The 21,552-nt window shown below is 37.9% G+C and overlaps 1 protein-coding gene and 1 non-coding gene across 5 annotated transcripts in view; both read right to left on the bottom strand.

The window, feature by feature from the left end:
- Positions 1 to 21,552, bottom strand: part of CSNK1G1 (casein kinase 1 gamma 1) — a 505,634-nt gene that overhangs the window by 117,909 nt on the left and 366,173 nt on the right. For all 4 annotated transcript variants that reach the window (XM_066344164.1, XM_066344161.1, XM_066344165.1 and 1 more), the window contains one exon: positions 12,951 to 12,991. In XM_066344164.1, coding sequence (XP_066200261.1) covers positions 12,951 to 12,991 — 41 coding nt within the window. The remainder of the gene's footprint in view (positions 1 to 12,950; positions 12,992 to 21,552) is intronic.
- Positions 20,005 to 20,080, bottom strand: TRNAC-GCA (transfer RNA cysteine (anticodon GCA)). Its single transcript has one exon. It is a non-coding gene; the product is annotated as a tRNA-Cys (tRNA).

Below are 21,552 nucleotides of genomic sequence, written 5' to 3'. Positions count from 1 at the left end.
TTATATGGAACCAAATAAGAACACGAATAGCCTTAGCAATCTTAAAAAAGAAAAATAAAGTGGGAGGTATCACACTTCCTGATATCAAGTTATACTACAAGGTCATTGTACTCAAAACAGCCTGGTACTGGCATAAGAACAGGCATATAGATCAATGGAACAGAACAGAGAACCCAGAAATAAACCCACAGTTCTACAGACAACTGATATTTGACAAAGGAGGTAAGGAAATACAATGGAGTAAAGACAGCCTCTTTAACAAATGGTGTTGAGAAAATTGGATAGCTACCTGCAAAAAAATGAAACTAGATCACCAGCTTACACCACTCACAAAATTAAACTCAAAATGGATAAAAGACTTAAATGTAGGCCATGAAACCATAAGCATCTTAGAAGAAAATATAGGCAGTAAGCTCTCCGACATCGCTTGGAGCAATATATTTGCTGATTTATCTCCATGGGCAAGTGAAATAAAAGACAGGATAAACAAATGGGACTATATCAAACTAAAAAGCTTGTGCACAGCTAAAGACAACAAGAACAGAATAAAAAGACAAACTACACAATGGGAGAACATATTTGACAATACGTCTGATAAGGGGTTAAAAACCAAAATTTATAAAGAACTTGTAAATCTCAACACCAGGAAGACAAACAATCCAATCCAAAAATGGGCAAAAGAGATAAATAGACACTTCACCAAAGAGGACATACAGATGGCCAATAGGCATATGAAAAAAATGCTCAACATCACTAATCATTAGAGAAATGCAAATTAAAACCACAATGAGATATCACCTCACACCAGCCAGAATGGCGCTCATCAACAAAACAACACAGAATAAGTGCTGGCGAGGATATGGAGAAAAGGGAACCCTCCTGCACTGCTGGTGGGAATGCAAACTGGTGCAGCCACTGTGGAAAACAGTATGGAGATTCCTCAAAAAACTGAAAATCGAACTGCCTTTTGACCCAGCTATCCCACTTTTAGGAATATATACCAAGAACACCATAGAAGGGCTCCAAAAGGGGAAATGCATTCCCATGTTTGTGGCAACATTGTTCACAATAGCGAAGATCTGGAAACAGCTCAAGTGTCCATCAGAGGACGAGTGGATTAAAAAGCTTTGGTACATATATACTATGGAATACTTACTCAGCCATAAGAAATGATGACATCGGATCATTTACAATAACATGGATGGACCTTGACAACATTATACGGAGTGAAATAAGTAAATCAGAAAAAAACTAAGAACTATATGAATCCATACATAGAAGGGACATAAAAATGAGACTCAGAGGCCCTGGCCGGTTGGCTCAGCGGTAGAGCGTCGGCCTGGAGTGCGGGGGACCCGGGTTCGGTTCCCCACCAGGGCACATGGGAGAAGCGCCCATTTGCTTCTCCACCCCCCCTCTTCCTCTCTGTCTCTCTCTTCCCTCCCGCAGCCGAGGCTCCATTGGAGCGGGGATGGCACGGGCGCTGGGGATGGCTCCTTGGCCTCTGCCCCAGGTGCTGGAGTGGCTCTGGTCGCTGCAGAGCTACACCCCGGAGGGGCGGAGCATTGCCCCTGGTGGGCGTGCCGGGTGGATCCCGGTCAGGTGCATGCGTGAGTCTGTCTGACTATCTCTCCCCATTTCCAGCTTCGGAAAAATACAAAAAAAAAAAAAAAATGAGACTCAGAGACATGAATAAGAATGTGATGGCAACAGAGGTGGGGGTGGGGGTGGGGGGAGGGGGGATGGGGCAAAGAAGAAGAGAGGGGTTGGGGGAGGGGAGGGGCACAAAGAAAACCAGATAGAAGGTGACAGAAGACAATTTGACTTTTGGGGAGGGGTATACAGCATAATCAAATGTCAAAATAATCTAGAGATGTTTTCTCTCAATATATGTACCCTGATTTATCAATGTCACTGTATTAAATTTAATAAATTTAAAAAAACTGAAAAAAAAGAAAGAAAGGGGGAAGAAAGGATGGAGATTAACAGAAGCAAAGGATGATGGAGTGCAAAAGTATTCACAAAATAGTGCACTACAATGAACAGGGTAGGAACACTTTTCATTACTTAAAGGTAACCACCATTGAAAAAAACACCACAGAAGCACATGATTTAAAAAAGATAGCAACAGAGGAAAGATGTATGGAATACAACCAAATAAAAACAAAAGATAGAAAAATGAAAGAGAAGGATCAAACAAGACATAAAACTAACAGAAAGCAATCTATAAAATGGCAATAGGGACTCACAAGTGTCAATAATTACACTAAATGTAAACGAATTAAACTCACCAATAAAAAGGCACAAAGTAGCAGAATGGATTAAAAAAGAAAATCCAACTGTATGCTGCCTACAAGAAATTCACCTAAGTAACAAGGATAAAAACAAATATAAAGTGAAAGGCTGGAAAACAATACTCCAAGCAAATAACATCCAAAAAAAACCAGGCGTAGCAATACTCATATCTGATAATGCTGAGTACAAGACAGCAAAAGTACTCAGAGACAAAAATGGCCATTTCATAATGGCTAAGGGGACACTGAATCAAGAAGACATAACAATTCTTAATATATATGCACCAAACCAAGGAGCACCAAAATATATAAGACAGCTACTTATTGACCTTAAAACAAAAACTGACAAAAATACAATCATACTTGGAGACCTCAATACACCGCTGACGGCTCTAGATAGGTCATCCAAACAGAGAATCAACAAAGATATAGTGGCCTTAAACAAAACACTAGAGCACCTGGATATGATAGACATCTACAGGACATTTCATCCCAAAGTGACTGAGTATACATTTTTCTCCAGTGTACATGGATCATTCTCAAGAACTGACCATATGTTGGGCCACAAAAACAACTTTAGCAAATTCAGAAAAATTGAAGTTGTACCAAGCATATTTTCTGATCATAAAGCCTTGAAACTAGAATTCAACTGCAAAAAAGAGGGAAAAAATCCCACAAAAATGTGGAAACTAAACAACATACTTTTAAAAAATGAATGGGTCAAAGAAGAAATAAGTGCAGAGATCAAAAGATATATACAGACAAATGAAAATGATAATACGACATATCAGAATCTATGGGATGCAGCAAAAGCAGTGATAAGAGGGAAGTTCATATCACTTCAGGAATATATGAACAAACAAGAGAGAGCCCAAGTGAACCACTTAACTTCACACCTTAAGGAACTAGAAAAAGAAGAACAAAAACCCCAAAACCAGCCGAAGAAAGGAGATAATAAAAATCAGAGCAGAAATAAATGAAATAGAGAACAGAAAAACTATAGAAAAAATTAATAGAACAAGGAGCTGGTTCTTTGAAAAGATTAACAAAATTGACAAACCCCTGGCAAGACTTACCAAGGAAAAAAGAGAAAGAACTCATATAAACAAAATCCAAAATGAAATAGGAGAAATCACCACGGACACCATAGATATACAAAGAATTACTGTAGAATACTATGAAAAACTTTATGCCACTAAATTCAACAACCTAAAAGAAATGAATAAATTCCTAGAACAATACAACCTTCCTAGACTGAGTCAAGAAGAAGCAGAAAGCCTAAACAGACCTATTAGTAGAGAAGAAATAGAAAAAACCATTAAAAACATCCCCCAAAATAAAAGTCCAGGCCCAGACGGCTATACCAGCGAATTTTATCAAACATTCAAAGAAGACTTGGTTCCTATTCTACTCAAAGTCTTCCAAAAAATTGAAGAAGAAGCAATACTTCCAAACACATTTTATGAGGCCAACATAACCCTCATACCCAAACCAGGCAAGGATGGCACAAAAAAAGAAAACTACAGACCAATATCTCTAATGAATACAGATGCTAAAATACTAAACAAAATACTAGCAAATCGAATACAACAACATATTAAAAAAATAATACATCATGATCAAGTGGGATTCATCCCAGAATCTCAAGGATGGTTCAACATACGTAAAACGGTTAACGTAATATACCATATCAACAAAACAAAGAACAAAAACCACATGATCTTATCAATAGACGCAGAAAAGGCTTTCGATAAAATACAACACAATTTTATGTTTAAGACTCTCAACAAAATGGGTATAGAAGGAAAATATCTCAACATGATAAAGACCATATATGATAAACCATCATCTAACATCATATTAAATGGCACAAAACTGAAGGCTTTCCCCCTTAAATCAGGAACAAGACAGGGCTGTCCACTCTCTCCACTCTTATTTAATGTGGTACTAGAGGTTCTAGCCAGAGCAATCAGACAAGACAAAGAAATAAAAGACATCCATATCAGAAAAGAAGAAGTAAAGGTATCACTTTTTGCAGATGATATGATTCTATACATCGAAAACCCCAAAGAATCCACAAAAGACTACTAGAAACAATAAGCAAATACAGTAAGGTTGCAGGATACAAAATTAACATACAGAAGTCAATAACCTTTCTATATACCAACACTGAAACATTTGAGAACGAACTCAAAAGAATAATCCCCTTCACGATTGCAACAACAACAAAAAATACCTAGGAATAAACATAACAAAGAATGTAAAGGACTTATATAATGAAAACTATAAACCATTGTTAAGGGAAATCGAAAAAGATATAATGAGATGGAAGAATATTCCTTGTTCTTGGTTAGAAAGAATAAATATAATCAAGACGGCCATATTACCCAAAACAATATACAAATTTAATGCAATTCCCATCAAAATTCCAATGACATTTTTTAAAGAAATGGAGCAAAAAACCATAAGATTTATATGGAACTATAAAAAACCCTGAATAGCCAAAGCAATCCTAAAGAAAAAGAATGAAGCTGGGGGCATTACAATACCTGACTTCAAACTATATTATAGGGCCACGACAATCAAAACAGCATGGTATTGGCAGAAAAATAGACACTCAGGTCAATGGAACAGAATAGAAAACCCAGAAATAAAACCACATATATATAGTCAAATAATTTTTTTTTATTAATTTTTTTTTTATAGAGAGGAGAGAGAGTGAGAGAGAGAGGGAGAGAGAGAGAAGGGGGAGGGAGGAGCAGGAGGCATCAACTCCCATGTGTGCCTTGACCAGGCAAGCCCAGGGTTTTGAACCGGTGACCTCAGCGTTCCAGGTCAACGCTTTATTCACTGCGCCACCACAGGCCAGGCTAGTCAAATAATTTTTGATAAAGGGGCCAACAACACACAATGGAGAAAAGAAAGCCTCTTCAATAAATGGTGCAGGGAAAACTGGAAAGCCACATGCAAAAGAATGAAACTGGACTACAGTTTGTCCCCCTGTACTTAAATTAACTCAAAATGGATCAAAGATCTAAACATAAGACCTGAAACAATTAAAGAAGACATAGGTACTAAACTCATGGACCTGGGTTTTAAAGAGCATTTTATGAATTTGACTCCAATGGCAAGAAAAGTGAAGGCAAAAATTAATGAATGGGACTACATCAGACTAAGAAGTTTTTGCTCAGCAAGAGAAACTGATAACAAAATAAACAGACAGCCAACTAAATGGGAAATGATATTTTCAAACAACAGCTCAGATAAGGGCCTAATATCCAAAATAAACAAAGAACTCATAAAACTCAACAACAAACAAACAAACAATCCAATAAAAAAATGGGAAGAGGACATGAACAGACACTTTTCCCAGGAAGAAATACAAATGGCCAACAGATACATGAAAAGATGCTCATCTTCTTTAGTTATTAGAGAAATGCAAATCAAAACTGCAATGAGATACCACCTCACACCTGTTAGATTAGCTATTATTAACAAGACAGGTAATAGCAAATGTTGGAGAGGCTGTGGAGAAAAAGGAACCCTCATTCACTGTTGGTGGGAATGTAAAGTAGTACAACCATTATGGAAGAAAGTATGGTGGTTCCTCAAAAAACTGAAAATAGAACTACCTTATGACCCAGCAATCCCTCTACTGGGTATATACCCCAAAAACTCAGAAACATTGATACATAAAGACACATGCAGCCCCATGTTCATTGCAGCATTGTTCACAGTGGCCAGGACATGGAAACAACCAAAAAGCCCATCAATAGATGACTGGATAAAGAAGATGTGGCACATATACACTATGGAATACTACTCAGCCATAAGAAATGACGACATCGGATCATTTACAGCAAAAGGGTGGGATCTTGATAACATTATACGAAGTGAAATAAGTAAATCAGAAAAAACCAAGAACTGCATTATTCCATACGTAGGTGGGACATAAAAGTGAGACTAAGAGACACTGATAAGAGTGTGGTGGTTATGGGGGGAGGTGGGAGAGGGAGAGGGAAAGGGGGAGGGGGAGGGGCACAAAGAAAACTAGATAGAAGGTGACAGGACAATCTGACTTTGGGTGATGGGTATGCAACATAACTGAATGACAAGATAACCTGGACATGTTATCTTTGAATATATGTATCCTGATTTATTGATGTCACCCCATTAAAAAAATAAAATTATTAAAATAAAAAAAATTTAAAAGATAATAATTTAAATCCCCACTACAAAAACTTAAGCTCTTCTCTCCTCAATAACAGATAAAAAGTTCCACAATAACCTGTAAATATTATAATAGCTGTCTTAAAATAATAGAACCAATCATTTCTTAAACATCCTTTTATTCAGGCAAAGTAATTTCAATTCCTTTAACCTCTCCCCACTGGTCCTATTTTTTTAAGCTCTTTGGTCATCTTTGAAAGCTCTTTCTGAACCCACTTGACGTTTTCTGCTTTCTTGTTAAGATACAGAATCCATAAATTACAGAATTCATAAGTTCCCTTGAACTTATCCAGTCTATCTTTTTGCTTCTTGGAAGGTTTTATCTCAAATCAATTTATGCAGACTAGAAGATGTTAAACCCTCATTTAATCTCAATATAGGTTCTTGTAACTGTGGCAAAACAATGTACAATGAAACCAATTTTACCATAGGCTAACTGGTAAAACTGATATAAACAAGAGGTAAATTCCTAGGGCAAGCGATCAAGATTGTAATGAAATGATGTTGAATAAATCATTATTAAAGGACCTGTAGTATCATATCACTAAAGAACTCTTGGCCTGACCTGTGGTGGCACAGTGGATAAAGCATCAACCTGGAATGCTGAGGTCACCAGTTTGAAACCCCAGGCTTGCCTGGAAAAGGCACACATGGAAGTTGATGCTTCCTGCTCCTTCCTCCCTTCTCTCTCTAATAATAAATAAATAAATAAATAAATAAGTCAAAACTTTAAAGAACTCATACCCTTCTTTGTAAAATCAGCAATCATTAGACTTCAAGCTTCTCAAGATTCTTGTGGTGAAAAGAAAAATACATTTTATTAATTATACCATAGAGTCACTTCTTCATTTGTTTAGCCCTTCAGATAGAGAGGAATCACTCTTGAGTCTCCATTTGGGTTTTTTTTTCTTTTTTAAGTGAGAGGAAGGGAGATAAAGACAAAGACTCCCGCATGCGCCTTGACCAAGATCTATCTGGCAACGCCTGTCTGGGGCCAATGTGCAAATCAATCAAGCCATCCTCAGCGCCTGAGGCCAATGCTCAGTTCAACCGAGCCACTAGCTGTGAGAGGAGCCGAAGTACAGGGGATAGGGGGAGAGGAGATGCAGATGGTTGCTTCTCATGTGTGCCCTGACCAGGGATCAAACCCAGGATGTCCATATGCCGGGTCAATGCTCTACCCATTGAGATAACCAGCCAGGGCTTCCATTTGGTTTTAGATCTCCCACTCCATCACTATCAAATCAGGTAATTATAGAATTTGTCTCGTCAGCAAAATCACAAGTAATCAAACAGAAACAATATGACATATTAATATGAAACCTGACAAAAGTCGATCTGAACATCAAAAAGAGGATTGTTCTTTCTGAAGAAACAATCTTAGGTTATGACAAACCACAAAGAGCAACAGATCCTTCTTTAAACATAATGGTCTCAAAACTTTATACTGGAAATATTTATAAGAAGTATTCAATCTGATCTTGGATAACTAAGGTAACAGATAAAGAAAACAAAAACTTTAGAGTTATATGGCTGAAAGTGGGAGTACTCATCACATATGTTCAAAACTGAGGGGTTCTTATTTCAAATGGAAGGATCCTTTACCCAATCCCTTCAGCGTATAGGTGTAGTCTGCTCAGTCAATTGGAGCTTCAAGGTGCACTTCTGGAAGCACTATGCATAAAGGAAACAGGAAACAACCTGTCTACAGCTTGTGGAAGGCAGTAAGATTAGTAGGGTGGAGATATATATATATATTTTTAACAGTTGTTATAACACCTCTGTTAAAAAGCACCCTAGTACAGGGGTCGGGAACCTATGGCTCATGAGCCAGATGTAGCTCTTTTGATGGCTGCATCTGGTTCGCAGATAAATCTTTAATAAAAAATTAATAACGTTAAAAATATAAAACATTCTCATGTATTACTATCTATTCATTTCCTACCGCTTATGTTCATGGTTGCGGGTGGCTGGAGCCAATCACAGCTGTCCTCTGGGACAACACCAAATTTTTATTGGATAATGTATAACGTACATGGGTCATTGTGAGGTCAGGAAGTAAACTTCCCTTCTTTTAATCAAGTAGTCAGCTAGCTAATTGCAGAAACCCTTCTGACGAAGAAGATGGCTAAAAGAAAAAAGGATGAGGAGTATCGTACTTTTCAACAGGAAAGGTCAGAGGAATTCGCCTTTGTGGAGAGGGCAGGTTCTGCAGTGTGTCTAATATGCAATGATAAAATTGCATCGATGAAATGGTCAAATATAAAGCGGCACTTCGACACACGCCATATTACATTTGCATCGAAATATCCAGCGGGGGACGGCAGGAAGAAAGCATGTCAAGAGCTACTGTGCAGAGTGCAAGCTAGTCAGCAGCAGCTCCATGTTTGGACCCAACAAGGTGACTGGAATTCGGCTAGCTTTGCTGGTACTTTAGCAATTGTGAGAAACGGAAAGCCATTCACAGATGGGGAGTATGCCAAAACATTCATGCTTGATGTTGCCAATGAACTTTTTGACGACTTTTCAGATAAAGACAAGATATCAAACGAATAAAAGACATGCCTCTGACGGCAAGAACTGTTCACGATCATACCATCATGATGGCAAATCAAATTGAGGCAACACAAGTGAAGGACATAAATGCAGCACCATTCTTTTCTCTCGCTTTGGATGAGTCAACAGACATAAGCCATTTATCCCAGTTCAGTGTGATTGCAAGGTATGCTGTCGGTGACACACTACGTGAGAAAAGTCTTGCTGTTTTGCCTACGAAAAGAGACAACAAGAGGGGAGGATTGTATTCAAGTCTTTCACTGAGTTCGCTAAAGAAAAAAATCTACCGATGGATAAACTTATTTTGGTGTGTACTGATGGTGCTCCATGCTTGATGGGGAAAAACAGAGGATTCGTAGAGTTTCTTCGTGAACATGAAAAGAGACCCATCCTAAGTTTTCACTGCATCCTACATCAGGAGGCGCTTTGTGCTCAGATGTATGGCGAGCAGCTTGGTGAGGTGATGTCACTGGTCATTCGGGTGGTCAACTTTATTGTTGCCCGAGCTTTAAAAGATCGCCAGTTTAAAACACTGCTGGATGAAGTTGGGAATAATTATCCTGGTCTGCTTCTGCACAGCAATGTGCGTTGGTTGTCAAGAGGGAAGGTGCTCAGTCGTTTTGCGGCTTGTCTCAGCGAAATCCGGACTTTTCTTGAAATGAAAAACGTTGAGCATCCTGAGTTAGCTAACACTGAGTGGCTCCTGAAGTTCTACTATCTCATGGACATGACTGAACATCTGAACCAGTTCAATGTGAAAATGCAAGGTGTTGGAAATACAGTCTTATCCAACTTCAACAAGCAGTGTTTGCATTTGAAAACAAGGTGGAACTCTTCATCGCCGACATTGAAACAGGTCATTTATTACACTTTGAAAAACTGGGAGAGTTTAAAGATGCATGCACAGCAAGTGACCCTGCTCAACATCTTGATCTCCAGCAGCTAGCGGGCTTCAAACAGTCATTCAAAGTGCGCTTTGGAGAATTTTGTGAGCGCACTTGTCTTTTTAAGTTCATCACCCATCCAAACGAGTGTGCAGTGGACAGAGCTGACCTGAGTTATATCCCCGGTGGCTCCGTCAGAGAGTTTGAGCTACAAGCTGCTAACCTGAAGGCCTCAGACATGTGGGTGAATAAGTACAAGTCACTGAATGAAGATTTGGAAAGACTTGCATGACAGCAAACAGAGTTGGCGAGCAAACACAAGTGGGGAGAAATGAAAAAACTTCAAACCGCAGACCAGCTGATTGTCAAAACTTGTGGTATGCGCTTCCCGTCACATACCACACACTGCAACGTGTGAGCATTGCTGTACTGACAATGTTTGGCTCTAAGTATGCATGTGAGTAGTCTTTCTCACATCTAAAGAATGTTAAGACCAACCTACGATCACGTTTAACGGGTGGAAGTCTCAACGCCTGCACGAAGCTTAACCTCACCACATATCAACCAGACTACAAAACCATCAGCAAAACCATGCAGCACCAGAAGCTGCATTAATGGTAAGAAGTACTTTATTCATCATTGGTTAGCAACAGCATAACAACGTTATTAAAAAAAATTCAGAGACTTATTGTACTGTAAAAGTGTTGGTCTTACATAAAATGCACACCTTTACTTGTATTTAGTGTTAAACATATTGTATGGCTCTCACAGAATTACATTTTAAAATATGTGGTGTTCATGGCTCTCTCAGCCAAAAACGTTCCCGACCCCTGCCCTAGAACCTGACCAGGCGATGGCACAGTGGATACAGTGTCGGACTGACACGCAGAGGACCCAGGTTCGAAACCCCAAGGTCGCCAGCTTGAGTGCGGGGTCACTGGCTTGAGCGTGGGATCCTATGATCCCATGACTCCTTGGTCACTGGTTTGAGCCCAAAGGTGGCTGGCTTGAAGCCCAAGGTCGCTGGCTTGAGCACGTGGTCACTCACTCTGCTGTAGCCCCCCAGTCAAGGCACATATAAAAAAACAATCAATGAACAACAATGAAGAACTGATACTTCTCATCTCTCTCCCTTCCTGTCTGTTCCTCTCTCTGTCTCTGTCACAAAAAAAGAAAAAAAGAAGAAAAGGAAAAGATACCCTCGAAATCTCAATGTGGGTTAAGGAAGGACTTATTATTCCATTATTTCATTTAAATTATATATGATTTTTTAAAAAGGTTCCTAGATATCCAGGAAACAAGAGCCCACAATGAAAATTCAAAAACAGTAGAACTGAAATAATAACAGGAGAGCTTCCTTGTATTTCAGTGCCAGATGCTGATTACATTTCCATAGAGGGCAGGCTATATGCCAGAATCACAGTTATTCTGGAACACACATGCCTGTCAGAAATCCTAAACCAACAGCAGACGGCTTACCTTGTAGGACTTAACGCCTAAGGCCAATTTTGCTGTTACAATGAGAAAAGCTCCATTACTACCCTTATATCTTCCACAAGAATACAGAAGGGGCTCATAGGCAAGATTGTTGTCCTCTACAAAGCCGTTAAGATTTATTTGGAAGAGAAATGAAGTACTAAGACCTAAGATACTAGATAACATAGTCTATTTTTAGCTTTAACTCTTGGCCATACAAAATAGAATAAAAATTTAATAAAATTGAAAAGTGAAATGCAATCGTTAGTTATGTCAACAATATGTTATGCAAGTTTATCTAAATAGGTTGGCTGGTACAAATCTGGAAGGAGAAATATAAAGAACTACCCCTAACAGAAAGCCTCAAAAGAAATCTTCTCTCTCATTTTTTTTAATTTACTGATTTTTTTTTTTTTTTTTGAGAAAGAGAGAGAGAAAGAGAGAAAAGCATCAACACACTGTTTCACTTAGTGGTTCCATCCATTTGTGTATTCATTGATTGCTTCCTGTACATGCCCTGACTGGGAATTGATTCATGACCTCTGGTGCACTGGGTGGATGCTTCATCCACTGAGCCACCTGGCCAGGGCCTACAACTTTCATAGAAACTAGTCATATGAAACATTTCATATAATTAGAAATAATTTTGTATCAACCATAAATGTAAGATAAAGAACTTTCTTCTAAAACTGTTAATCCTAGGCGGGGAAAAATACCTTACACTAATAAATTTAAGTAAATAAAAAAAACTAAAATACTTAATCCTTCAAAATAATGTAATTATTCTTTTTTAATAGGATGCTATTTTCAATGACTAGTTATTTGTAAGATTAGATTTGACAAACTAAACTCTTTACTTCAAATTTAACTATATAATGTGATTTTCATGTTTGGCAGTTTTTTAAGACAATGATTAGATGATCAAATTTCTGTATTGTAGTAAGTATATTAATAAATACATTTAAAATGAATCAAGTCATATTCAAGAAAATTATAACATTTTCAAATGATTTTACCTTAAAAAATTTTTTTTATTGATTGATTTCAGCAAGATAGAAAGAGAGGGAAAGAGGAGTGGGGGGCAGACAGACAGAAACATCAAGCTATTCTTAGATGTGCCCTGAGCAGGGATCCAACCAGCAACCTCTGTGCCTTGGGATGATGCTCTAATCTAACCAACTGAGCTATATCCAACCAGGGCTGATTTTACCTTTAAAAATAGCACTGTGAAAGTGCTATTTACTAGTTTTCCAGTGATTTTTTTTCATTAACTATTTTTTATTGATCATGGATAATACTATTATTTAGCATCATCTAATGATGCTAAATAGTATACAGTGATTTATGGCTGGAACACTATATATAGTTGAAGGAAAATAACTATGTGGGATGATATGCAAGAGAAAAAAAATTAGTATTTTTGTAAATGCTCACAACAATTTCCTGTAAAAAGATATGTGAGGAATGAAAGCACCAAAATATACTTAACACTAATAGAGATTTTACTCACCAGTTTGATAGCTACATATTCATTGGTGTAGAGATTTTTACCTGGGGGAGAAGCAAAATGTGTATGTTTTAGTGACATTTATTCTGGGAAATTCAAAGCAAATTATTAGCTTACAGGGTCATGAGAAAGGTCACATTCCCAATGCTATTCACATATATGAAACATAATTTTTAAGTGAAAAGCTAAATAGAGATGATGAGACCCAGCCTAAGACCCAGCAAGACAAGAAATAAAACAGCTTGAGAATTTAAGTTAGACATGAGATATTTTTTAAAAAGGAAGACAAATCTCTTTTTCTCTCTCACGTATACACGTTTTGCTATTTAATATTATCCAACCATTAAGTCATGAGGCAAACCAAGAAAAAAATGCCAGAATTTAAAAGATACAGAGATTTTAACTCTTGGCATAATGAAGCACAAATCCTCATTTTTCTAACTCACTGACAAATGGGGATTTTATATTTTTTGTCACAGTATTTAGTGTCTTTAGTTGGTATAAAGGACAGTGTGAAATAAAACCCATTATTGTTCTACTCATCTTTTGGAAAACTTACCTACTGTATATAAGAAGACGGTTCTCAAATCTGTTTTGACTCTTCACCAGAAACTCTAGCTGTTTTTCTCTATGTGCAGGAAAAAGCGCTCTACTTGGACAAAACTTAACTATCTCATAATTCTCCTTGAAGTAATATCAATTTTTCCTCTCAAGTTCTCTACTTGTATAAATAAAGTCAATATTCTCCTAAACATCTAGAGTTAAGAACTTGGGAGTGAGGAGGGTCTCATTAATCAGTAGGTAACCTTTTTTTCATTTTCCCCACATTCAGCTGGGAAGTCCAATTTTCTGTGTAGTTCACGTCCATCTCCCATGAGAGTGGCAGGGGCTAAATGCCAGGTGAGATGATACCGGGGAGGAAAGGGTTTAGTGATCCAACTGTTTCACATATAGATCTGAAGCTAGGTTTCCTGTTCTTGGATCCTTGAGAACCCCAACTTTCTTTTTTTTCCATAGAAAAGTAATTTTATTAACAATAAGAAAATATTTCAGTATTCTAAAGCAATACACCACAAATACTAAAACATTAATGAGTTGCTACACAAAATAACACTTCCCCATTTCTTTTTTTTTTTCATTTTTCTGAAGCTGGAAACAGGGAGAGACAGTCAGACAGACTCCCGCATGCGCCCGACCGGGATCCACCCGGCACGCCCACCATGGGGCGATGCTCTGCCCATCCTGGGCGTCGCCATGTTGCGACCAGAGCCACTCTAGCGCCTGAGGCAGAGGCCACAGAGCCATCCCCAGCGCCCGGGCCATGTTTGCTCCAATGGAGCCTTGGCTGCGGGAGGGGAAGAGAGAGACAGAGAGGAAAGCGCGGCGGAGGGGTGGAGAAGCAAATGGGCGCTTCTCCTGTGTGCCCTGGCCGGGAATCGAACCCGGGTCCTCCGCACGCTAGGCCGACGCTCTACCGCTGAGCCAACTGGCCAGGGCAACACTTCCCCATTTCTTAAAGTGTAGACTATTTTAATAAAAAAAAATTTTAAGGCCCTGGCCGGTTGGCTCAGTGGTAGAGCGTCGGCCTGGCGTGCAGAAGTCCAGGGTTCAATTCCCGGCCAGGGCACACAGGAGAAGCGCCCAACTGCTTCTCCACCCCTCCCCCTCTCCTTCCTCTCTGTCTCTCTCTTCCCCTCCCGCAGCGAGGCTCCATTGGAGCAAAGATGGCCCGGGCGCTGGGGATGGCTCCTTGGCCTCTGCCCCAGGCGCTAGAGTGGCTCTGGTTGCAACAGAGCAACGCCCCGGAGGGGCAGAGCGTCACCCCCTGGTGGGCAGAGCGTCGCCCCCTGGTGGGCGTGCCGGGTAGATCCCGGTAGGGCGCATGCAGGAGTCTGTCTGACTGTCTCTCCCTGTTTCCAGCTTCAGAAAAATACAAAAAAAAAAAAAAAAATTAAATTATTTTTAATGGGGTGACATTGATAAATCAGGGTACATATGTTCAGAGAAGACATCTCTAGGTTATTTTGACATTTGATTATGCTGCATTCCCATCTCCCAAAGTCCAATTGTCTTCTGTCACTTTCTAACTGGTTTTCTTTGTGCCCCTCCCCTCCCCCAACCCCCTCCCTCTCCTTCCCCCCACCCCATAATCCCCACACTCTTGTCCATGTCTCTGAGTCTCTTAATAAAATTTTTGATTCTGTCCTCTTCCTTTTATATATTAAGTATGACCCACTATTGTTGAATAAAACCAACAGAAGCTGTTGCTGTGGTATTTATGTATTCAGTACACATTTCCTAAAAAAATGAGTTCTGGCCTACCCTTTCAATGATTCAGCTTTCTCTGGACTGCTAAGTCAGTTACCACTTAACTATCTGCTTTCTAGCTTCTAAAATCTGTTAACATTTCTTATCTGTTTTTATCTTCTTTCCCATTTTTTTTATTGTGGCATTTTCGCTATTTATTGATAGCTTCTCATATGTGCCTGGACAGAAGGGCTCAAGCCAGCAACCTGGGAACCTGTTGATGATCCCACGCTCAAGCTGGCGACCCTGTGATAGCCTCAAGCTGGTGAGCATGCGCTCAAGCTGGCAACCTTGGGGTTTCAAATCTGGGACCTCAGGGTCTTAGGTCGATGCTCTATCCACTACACCACCACCGGCCAAGGCTCTCCCACTTATTTGGTTCCTTTAAAAAAACCCTTTTCTAAATATACTTTATAAAACTGAGGCAACACCCAGTTCATAAACTTCCATATCTATTAAAACTAGCTAACATAAATCTTCTTACCTCCATTAGGCATAAATTTCCTGAGGAAAAGAATATTCAACTCATTGAGTTATACCTAGCAACAAACAGAGTATCTGATATACAATAGGTAACAGATGTTTACTGAAGTGAACCAAATTGACTTGATACTCGGAGACAGTTTTTCTGAGAAAGTTCTAGGGGCAATAAAAAAAGAAAGCTAGCGCAGAATCAGATTATGGATAATCCTAAATGCAAATATAGGAGTTTCGACTTCATTAATCAGCTGCTGTGAAACCACCAAAAATCTTTAATAGTGAAAGTTGTATTTTTAAAATACCAATCTGGTCCCAATGTGTAAGATAAAAGAGAGGATACCTAGAAGTAAGATAAATAGGAAGTTTTATAGCAGAACATGTGTGATTATGAAGATTACATGAGTTCAGACTATATTAGAGTACTTTGTAAACTGCAAGGTTCTAGATAAATCTAACTTTATTACTTCTATTATTATTGCTGGTATGAAGCAGTAATTTCTAAAAGAGAATGAGTTAAAAATAGGATTTATAATTAGGGCATTTTGAAGAAAAATCTAGCCACTTTTTACATGTAAACATGAGGGATAAGGGAAAGAGAAGGGTCAAATATGATGCTCCATTAGCAGAGAACAGAAAGAGAACCATGAGAATAGGCAATGATCATTCCACTCCACTGTGATGCCTTCATCTAGTTCTCACTAAACCTAAAAGTAATAGATAAAATATGAAATGTCCTTCATCCTCAATTTTAATATCTGTATAAAAGAATATAATCACAGAAGTATAATAAATGCATCATTCAAATAAATTCCTTTGCCAGGCGGCATCATTAAGACTGAACAGGCCTATACAAAATGCTGCCATGAGGAAAGCTAGACACTCACTCAACCACTATTCTCACTGATACAGTACTCAGAAATTTGGCTCTGAAAAAATTCAATTACATACAGTTAAAATCCTGCCCACTTAAAACTAATGACTGCTTCAGCTAAATATTGATATATATGAATATATATTGATATATGTAATATATCAAAAACTGTGAGAAAGGCAAGCAGTTTAATGGATAGAAAATATCACTGATGAGATGGCCAATCTTAAGCACTCAAAACTTTTAGTATCTTTTGAACAAAATCTACAATGCTTCCCAAGTTCACTTCCTGGCTATGGATTCTTTTATTGTTAATGGGGGGGGGGGGGGGGACTGCATTACATAGTAGTTTTAGAAGCTTTATATGTAAAAGCCCATTTGAAGCAGCAGTCCTGGATGTGATGCTGCTCATAAAACCTACTGCATGGAGACTTCCTGTTTCAGTAAGTCACCTACAGAAACAACATTTGCCATAGGCTTTATCAAACACAACATTATTTCCAAGAACCAACAGGTCTCAGCTCTCAGTCACACTGAAAAAGGAACATAGAACCTTGGGTTCTCAGTTTTAGGTAGATCTCCAGCTGTCACATTTTTTCCCCTAAAGTGAAAGTAGTGCATTTCTAAGTTACCTGTAGAAAATAAACAAAATTCAGCTAAAGATCTTGAGGCAATTAGCAGTTAAACAAGAAACCACTTATATGTTAACTCATATTGGCTTCTAGCCCATTCTAGGGCAAATGACAAGCTAGCCTATTGCCTCCACTACCCAGAGAGCATCTCTCTAAGTGGGCAGTATGATTAGGGCACTACAACTTTAAAGAAAAAAGAGATCTTTCTCATTTTACTGGCTTAATTCTACTAGCATATTAGTATACTATGCAAAAACATTTCCCAATGGTTAGTACTTAAAAGCAAGAATAATTTCTTCTTGTGCCAAATGTTTTGGTTACTTACCAATATTAGTAAGTAGATTATTGTTTAAAATATTATTAAATCTTGCTTAAAACCACTGTAATGGTATAGAACATTTACTATTAACATGCTAAAATATGTCTATTTTCAACAATGCTAAAATGTTTTCTAAACTGCAGAACATAATCCATTATGGCCTGTGAAATAAATAAATAAATCCACTGGGTCTTGACCAATACAATCTTTAAAAAAATAAAGTACATCATACTTAGTAATGGTATTATTTCATGAAACTTTTGCTTCAGATTCACTTACACATTAATTTGTATAGGTATCAGATCACAATATATTTATTTTCTAGTGTGGGACATGGTAAAAAAAAAAAGCCATTAATAAAAACCTTCTAAAAAGCAGTTTTAATGATTTCATTTTTGAATAAAAAGCTTGTCAGTGACTGACTTTTATGAGTTTCCTAACTATTAAACATAATATTTTGATCAGTCTGTTAGTAAGAAAAATGAAGGTTTTTCTAGCAGCTGAAAGGCTAGAGTGAAGCTGAGTAGAGTGAGGTCAAAGAGGATGAGGGAGATCATTGAAAAATGGGATCAAAGAAAGACAACCCATATCCCATTCCAAGAAAGCGAGCCTGTGAAGTACTTGCAGAGGGCTATGTTTTCCTACACAAATATGCAAATTTTTCTACATTATAGTGGTGAGAAAAACCTGGAATAAATCATCCCCCAAAGCTTAATACTCTAAAAATACTAAAGTATCGACTGACCAGGCGGTGGCGCAGTGGATAGAGTGTCGAACTGGGATGTGGAGGACTCAGGTTTGAGATCCCGAGATCACCAGCTTGAGTGCGAGCTCATCTGGTTTGAGCAGACCAAGTGGTCTGCTGTAGCCCCAGTCAAGGTACATATGAGAAATCAATAAATGAACAACTAAGGAGCTGCAACAAAGAATTGATGTTTCTCATCTCACTCCCTTCCTGTCTGTCTGTCCCTATCTGTCCCTCTCTCTGACTCTCTGTCCCTGCCACAAAATAAATAAATAAAAATACTAAAGTATTTTTAAAAATTCTATTATGCAAAACGTCAAAGTTATATGATTCCATGTAACTTCACTCAATTTTAAAGTAAATCAATAAGTATTTCATTATGCATCTCTAATAAGACTTCAAGTATTCTTTTAGAAAAGATGGATTACTTACTATTTAGAGACCTCTCTACAATATAAATGTGGAAAATTAAAAGACCAAATGGAGAGCCATGGATATGGGAAAGGTTACAGGACATTTCAAGTCAGGTATTTCAGTCATTCAGGAAGAAAAGTTCAATGGTACTTTGAAAAGTAAAAGGGTTAAAAGTGAAAAAAAACACAATTATGGACAAAGTTCAAGGTAAAACAATCGATTTTAGAAGAACTAAAACAATGGATTGTAAATGACCAGAAGCTGATCATCAGGCAAAATAAATCTAGTATTTTATTAATATTTTCCTGCCAAGAAAAATATAGACCTCAATTCTAGATCATAATAAAGTTTTAAGAGAAAATACAGTTGTTCATTAATGAAGTTACAGCAGAAGAATATTTGTATGCAAAATTAGATAACGAATGTACAAACTTGAGAAACTACAGCATGTAAAAGTTTCACAGATACTAGTGATGTATCCATGTCTATTTATCATCTGAATGGTAGTCTCTAAGTCAACAGAATCAATGTTAATATACTTTTTCTTTTTTTATTTAGGTCTTGCTTTATTATTAATTATTTGGACAATTTCCCAAAGAGTCTGGCATATAATTTTTAGAAAAAAAAGAAATTCTGAGATCTATCTTCTCAGTGTAATAATAACTACTGTCATTTTAAGCACAATAATGAGAGAACATGGTCCTTGGAGAGACTACACTAAGATATAACAACAACAAAAAATCAGTTTGTACTTCAAAAGTTTAAATAACTGAAAGTTCAACCATTTAATGGACTTGCTGAACTCTAATTTGTAAAAACTTTAAGCAATGCAGTACTTTTTTAAGTAAAACTTCTGCTTTAGTGGCTAGAACTGAAATGTTTTTAACCTATAGACATTAGATTTTAATTTAAAGTAAAAAAAAAATCTTTCCTTGTGGGGAATAATAATAAACATCTCTATTCAACAATTGCTTTTTTTTTTTTTTTGTATTTTTCTGAAGCTGGAAACGGGGAGAGACAGTCAGACAGACTCTCGCATGCGCCCGACCGGGATCCACCCGGCACGCCCACCAGGGGGTGACGCTCTGCCCACCAGGGGGCGATGCTCTGCCCCTCTGGGAGGTTGCTCTGCCGCGACCAGAGCCACTCTAGCGCCTGGGGCAGAGGCCAAGGAGCCATCCCCAGCGCCCGGGCCATCTTTGCTCCAATGGAGCCTTGGCTATGGGAGGAGAAGAGAGAGAGAGAGGAAGGAGGGGGGGGTGGAGAAGCAAATGGGCGCTTCTCCTATGTGTCCTGGCCGGGAATCGAACCCGGGTCCCCTGCACTGCAGGCCGACGCTCTACCGCTGAGACAAACGGCCAGGGCCAAGAATTGCTTTTTAAGGAGATTAAAAACCTTGTAGGAAAAACAAGACAATCTCTTTTGGTTATTAAAGCAATTACGAAAATGACAGAACAGATACATATAAGAATAGAATATCTTAGATCACAATATATAATTTAGGACTGACCATAAATGAAATAATAGTTCTATCGCCAATCAATAATTTATTGAAAAAATTTAAAATATCTCAAATGTGATGATACTTGAAACTTTTCCAAGTCTAACTATAAATGCAGTTTCACAAGAGGGATAAATCATTTCCTCCTACACCAAGTGATTACACTAATCTTAAGTCCAACATAATATTTTATGAAGTAACATAATTATATTAGCAAGTTTACATATCAATTTTGACTAAGCTATATATCTTTTTGGTAAAAGCTTTTAAGATATAATTCACACACCATACAATTCACTGGGTTTTAGAAGTTCAGAGTCATGCAACTATCTCCACAATTAATTTTAAACTATTTCCATCTCCTTGAAAATAAACTCCATATTTGTTAAATATTAGCCACTTATCAGTCATCCTCCTGACCCTTCCTCAACTTCCAACAGCAGTCCACTGATCTAAGCAACCACTGATCTACTTTCTGTCTCAACAGATTTGACTATTCTGGCTATTTTATATAAATGGAAACACATAATATGTGGTCTTTTATAAATGGCTTCTTCTACTTGGCATAATGTCCCTCAATGTCATAAACATGTATGTCCATTCCTATTAAGGTTAAATAATGCTATAATCAATGCTACTATGAACATTCATGTACAAGTTTTTATATGAATATATGTTTTCATTATCTTGGGTATATAACTAGGAGAGACACTGCTAGAACAGGTGGTAACTCTTATATTAAACTTCTAAGAAACTGCCATGCTCTTTTCCAAAGTGGTCATACCATTTTACATTTACATCAGCAGCATATGCGGTTTCTTATTTCTACATGTCCTCACCAGTCAACACTTACTATATATTTGATTCTAGCCATTCTAGTAAGTATGGCATGGTATCTTATTGTGGTTTTGATCTGCATTTCCCCAATGACTAATGATGGTGAGACTAAAAGGAAAGAGTGAAGAAATAAATGGAGTCACTCTAGTTGAGCTGCTTAATTACTGAAATCAAGTAGGCTGAGGTATGAAGAAATAACTTTATTCTTGCTTTAATTACTCTGGGAATGTAAACTATTAACATCTCTACCTATCCTGGAGATACAAATATATCCTACAGATAACCCTCTGATTACCCCCTGAAGGACTTAGGAAAGAGTGTTCACATGTCTAGACCACCTGACATCCATATCTAGATCAGTGGATCATCTTGGACCAATCCAGAGGCTAAGAATGCAAGACTGACTCTTCTCGAGAATATATTTTTACTATAAGAACTCTTAGCTTCCCTTTCCTCTTTGGAACTCTCTACATATTATCTAGTGTTTATGATTTCCAAA

The sequence above is a fragment of the Saccopteryx leptura genome, chromosome 6, assembly GCF_036850995.1.
Source record: "Saccopteryx leptura isolate mSacLep1 chromosome 6, mSacLep1_pri_phased_curated, whole genome shotgun sequence".
NCBI lineage: Eukaryota > Metazoa > Chordata > Mammalia > Chiroptera > Emballonuridae > Saccopteryx > Saccopteryx leptura.
The sequence above is the reverse complement of the archived record's forward strand: the minus strand, read 5'-3'. Positions and strand labels throughout refer to the sequence as shown.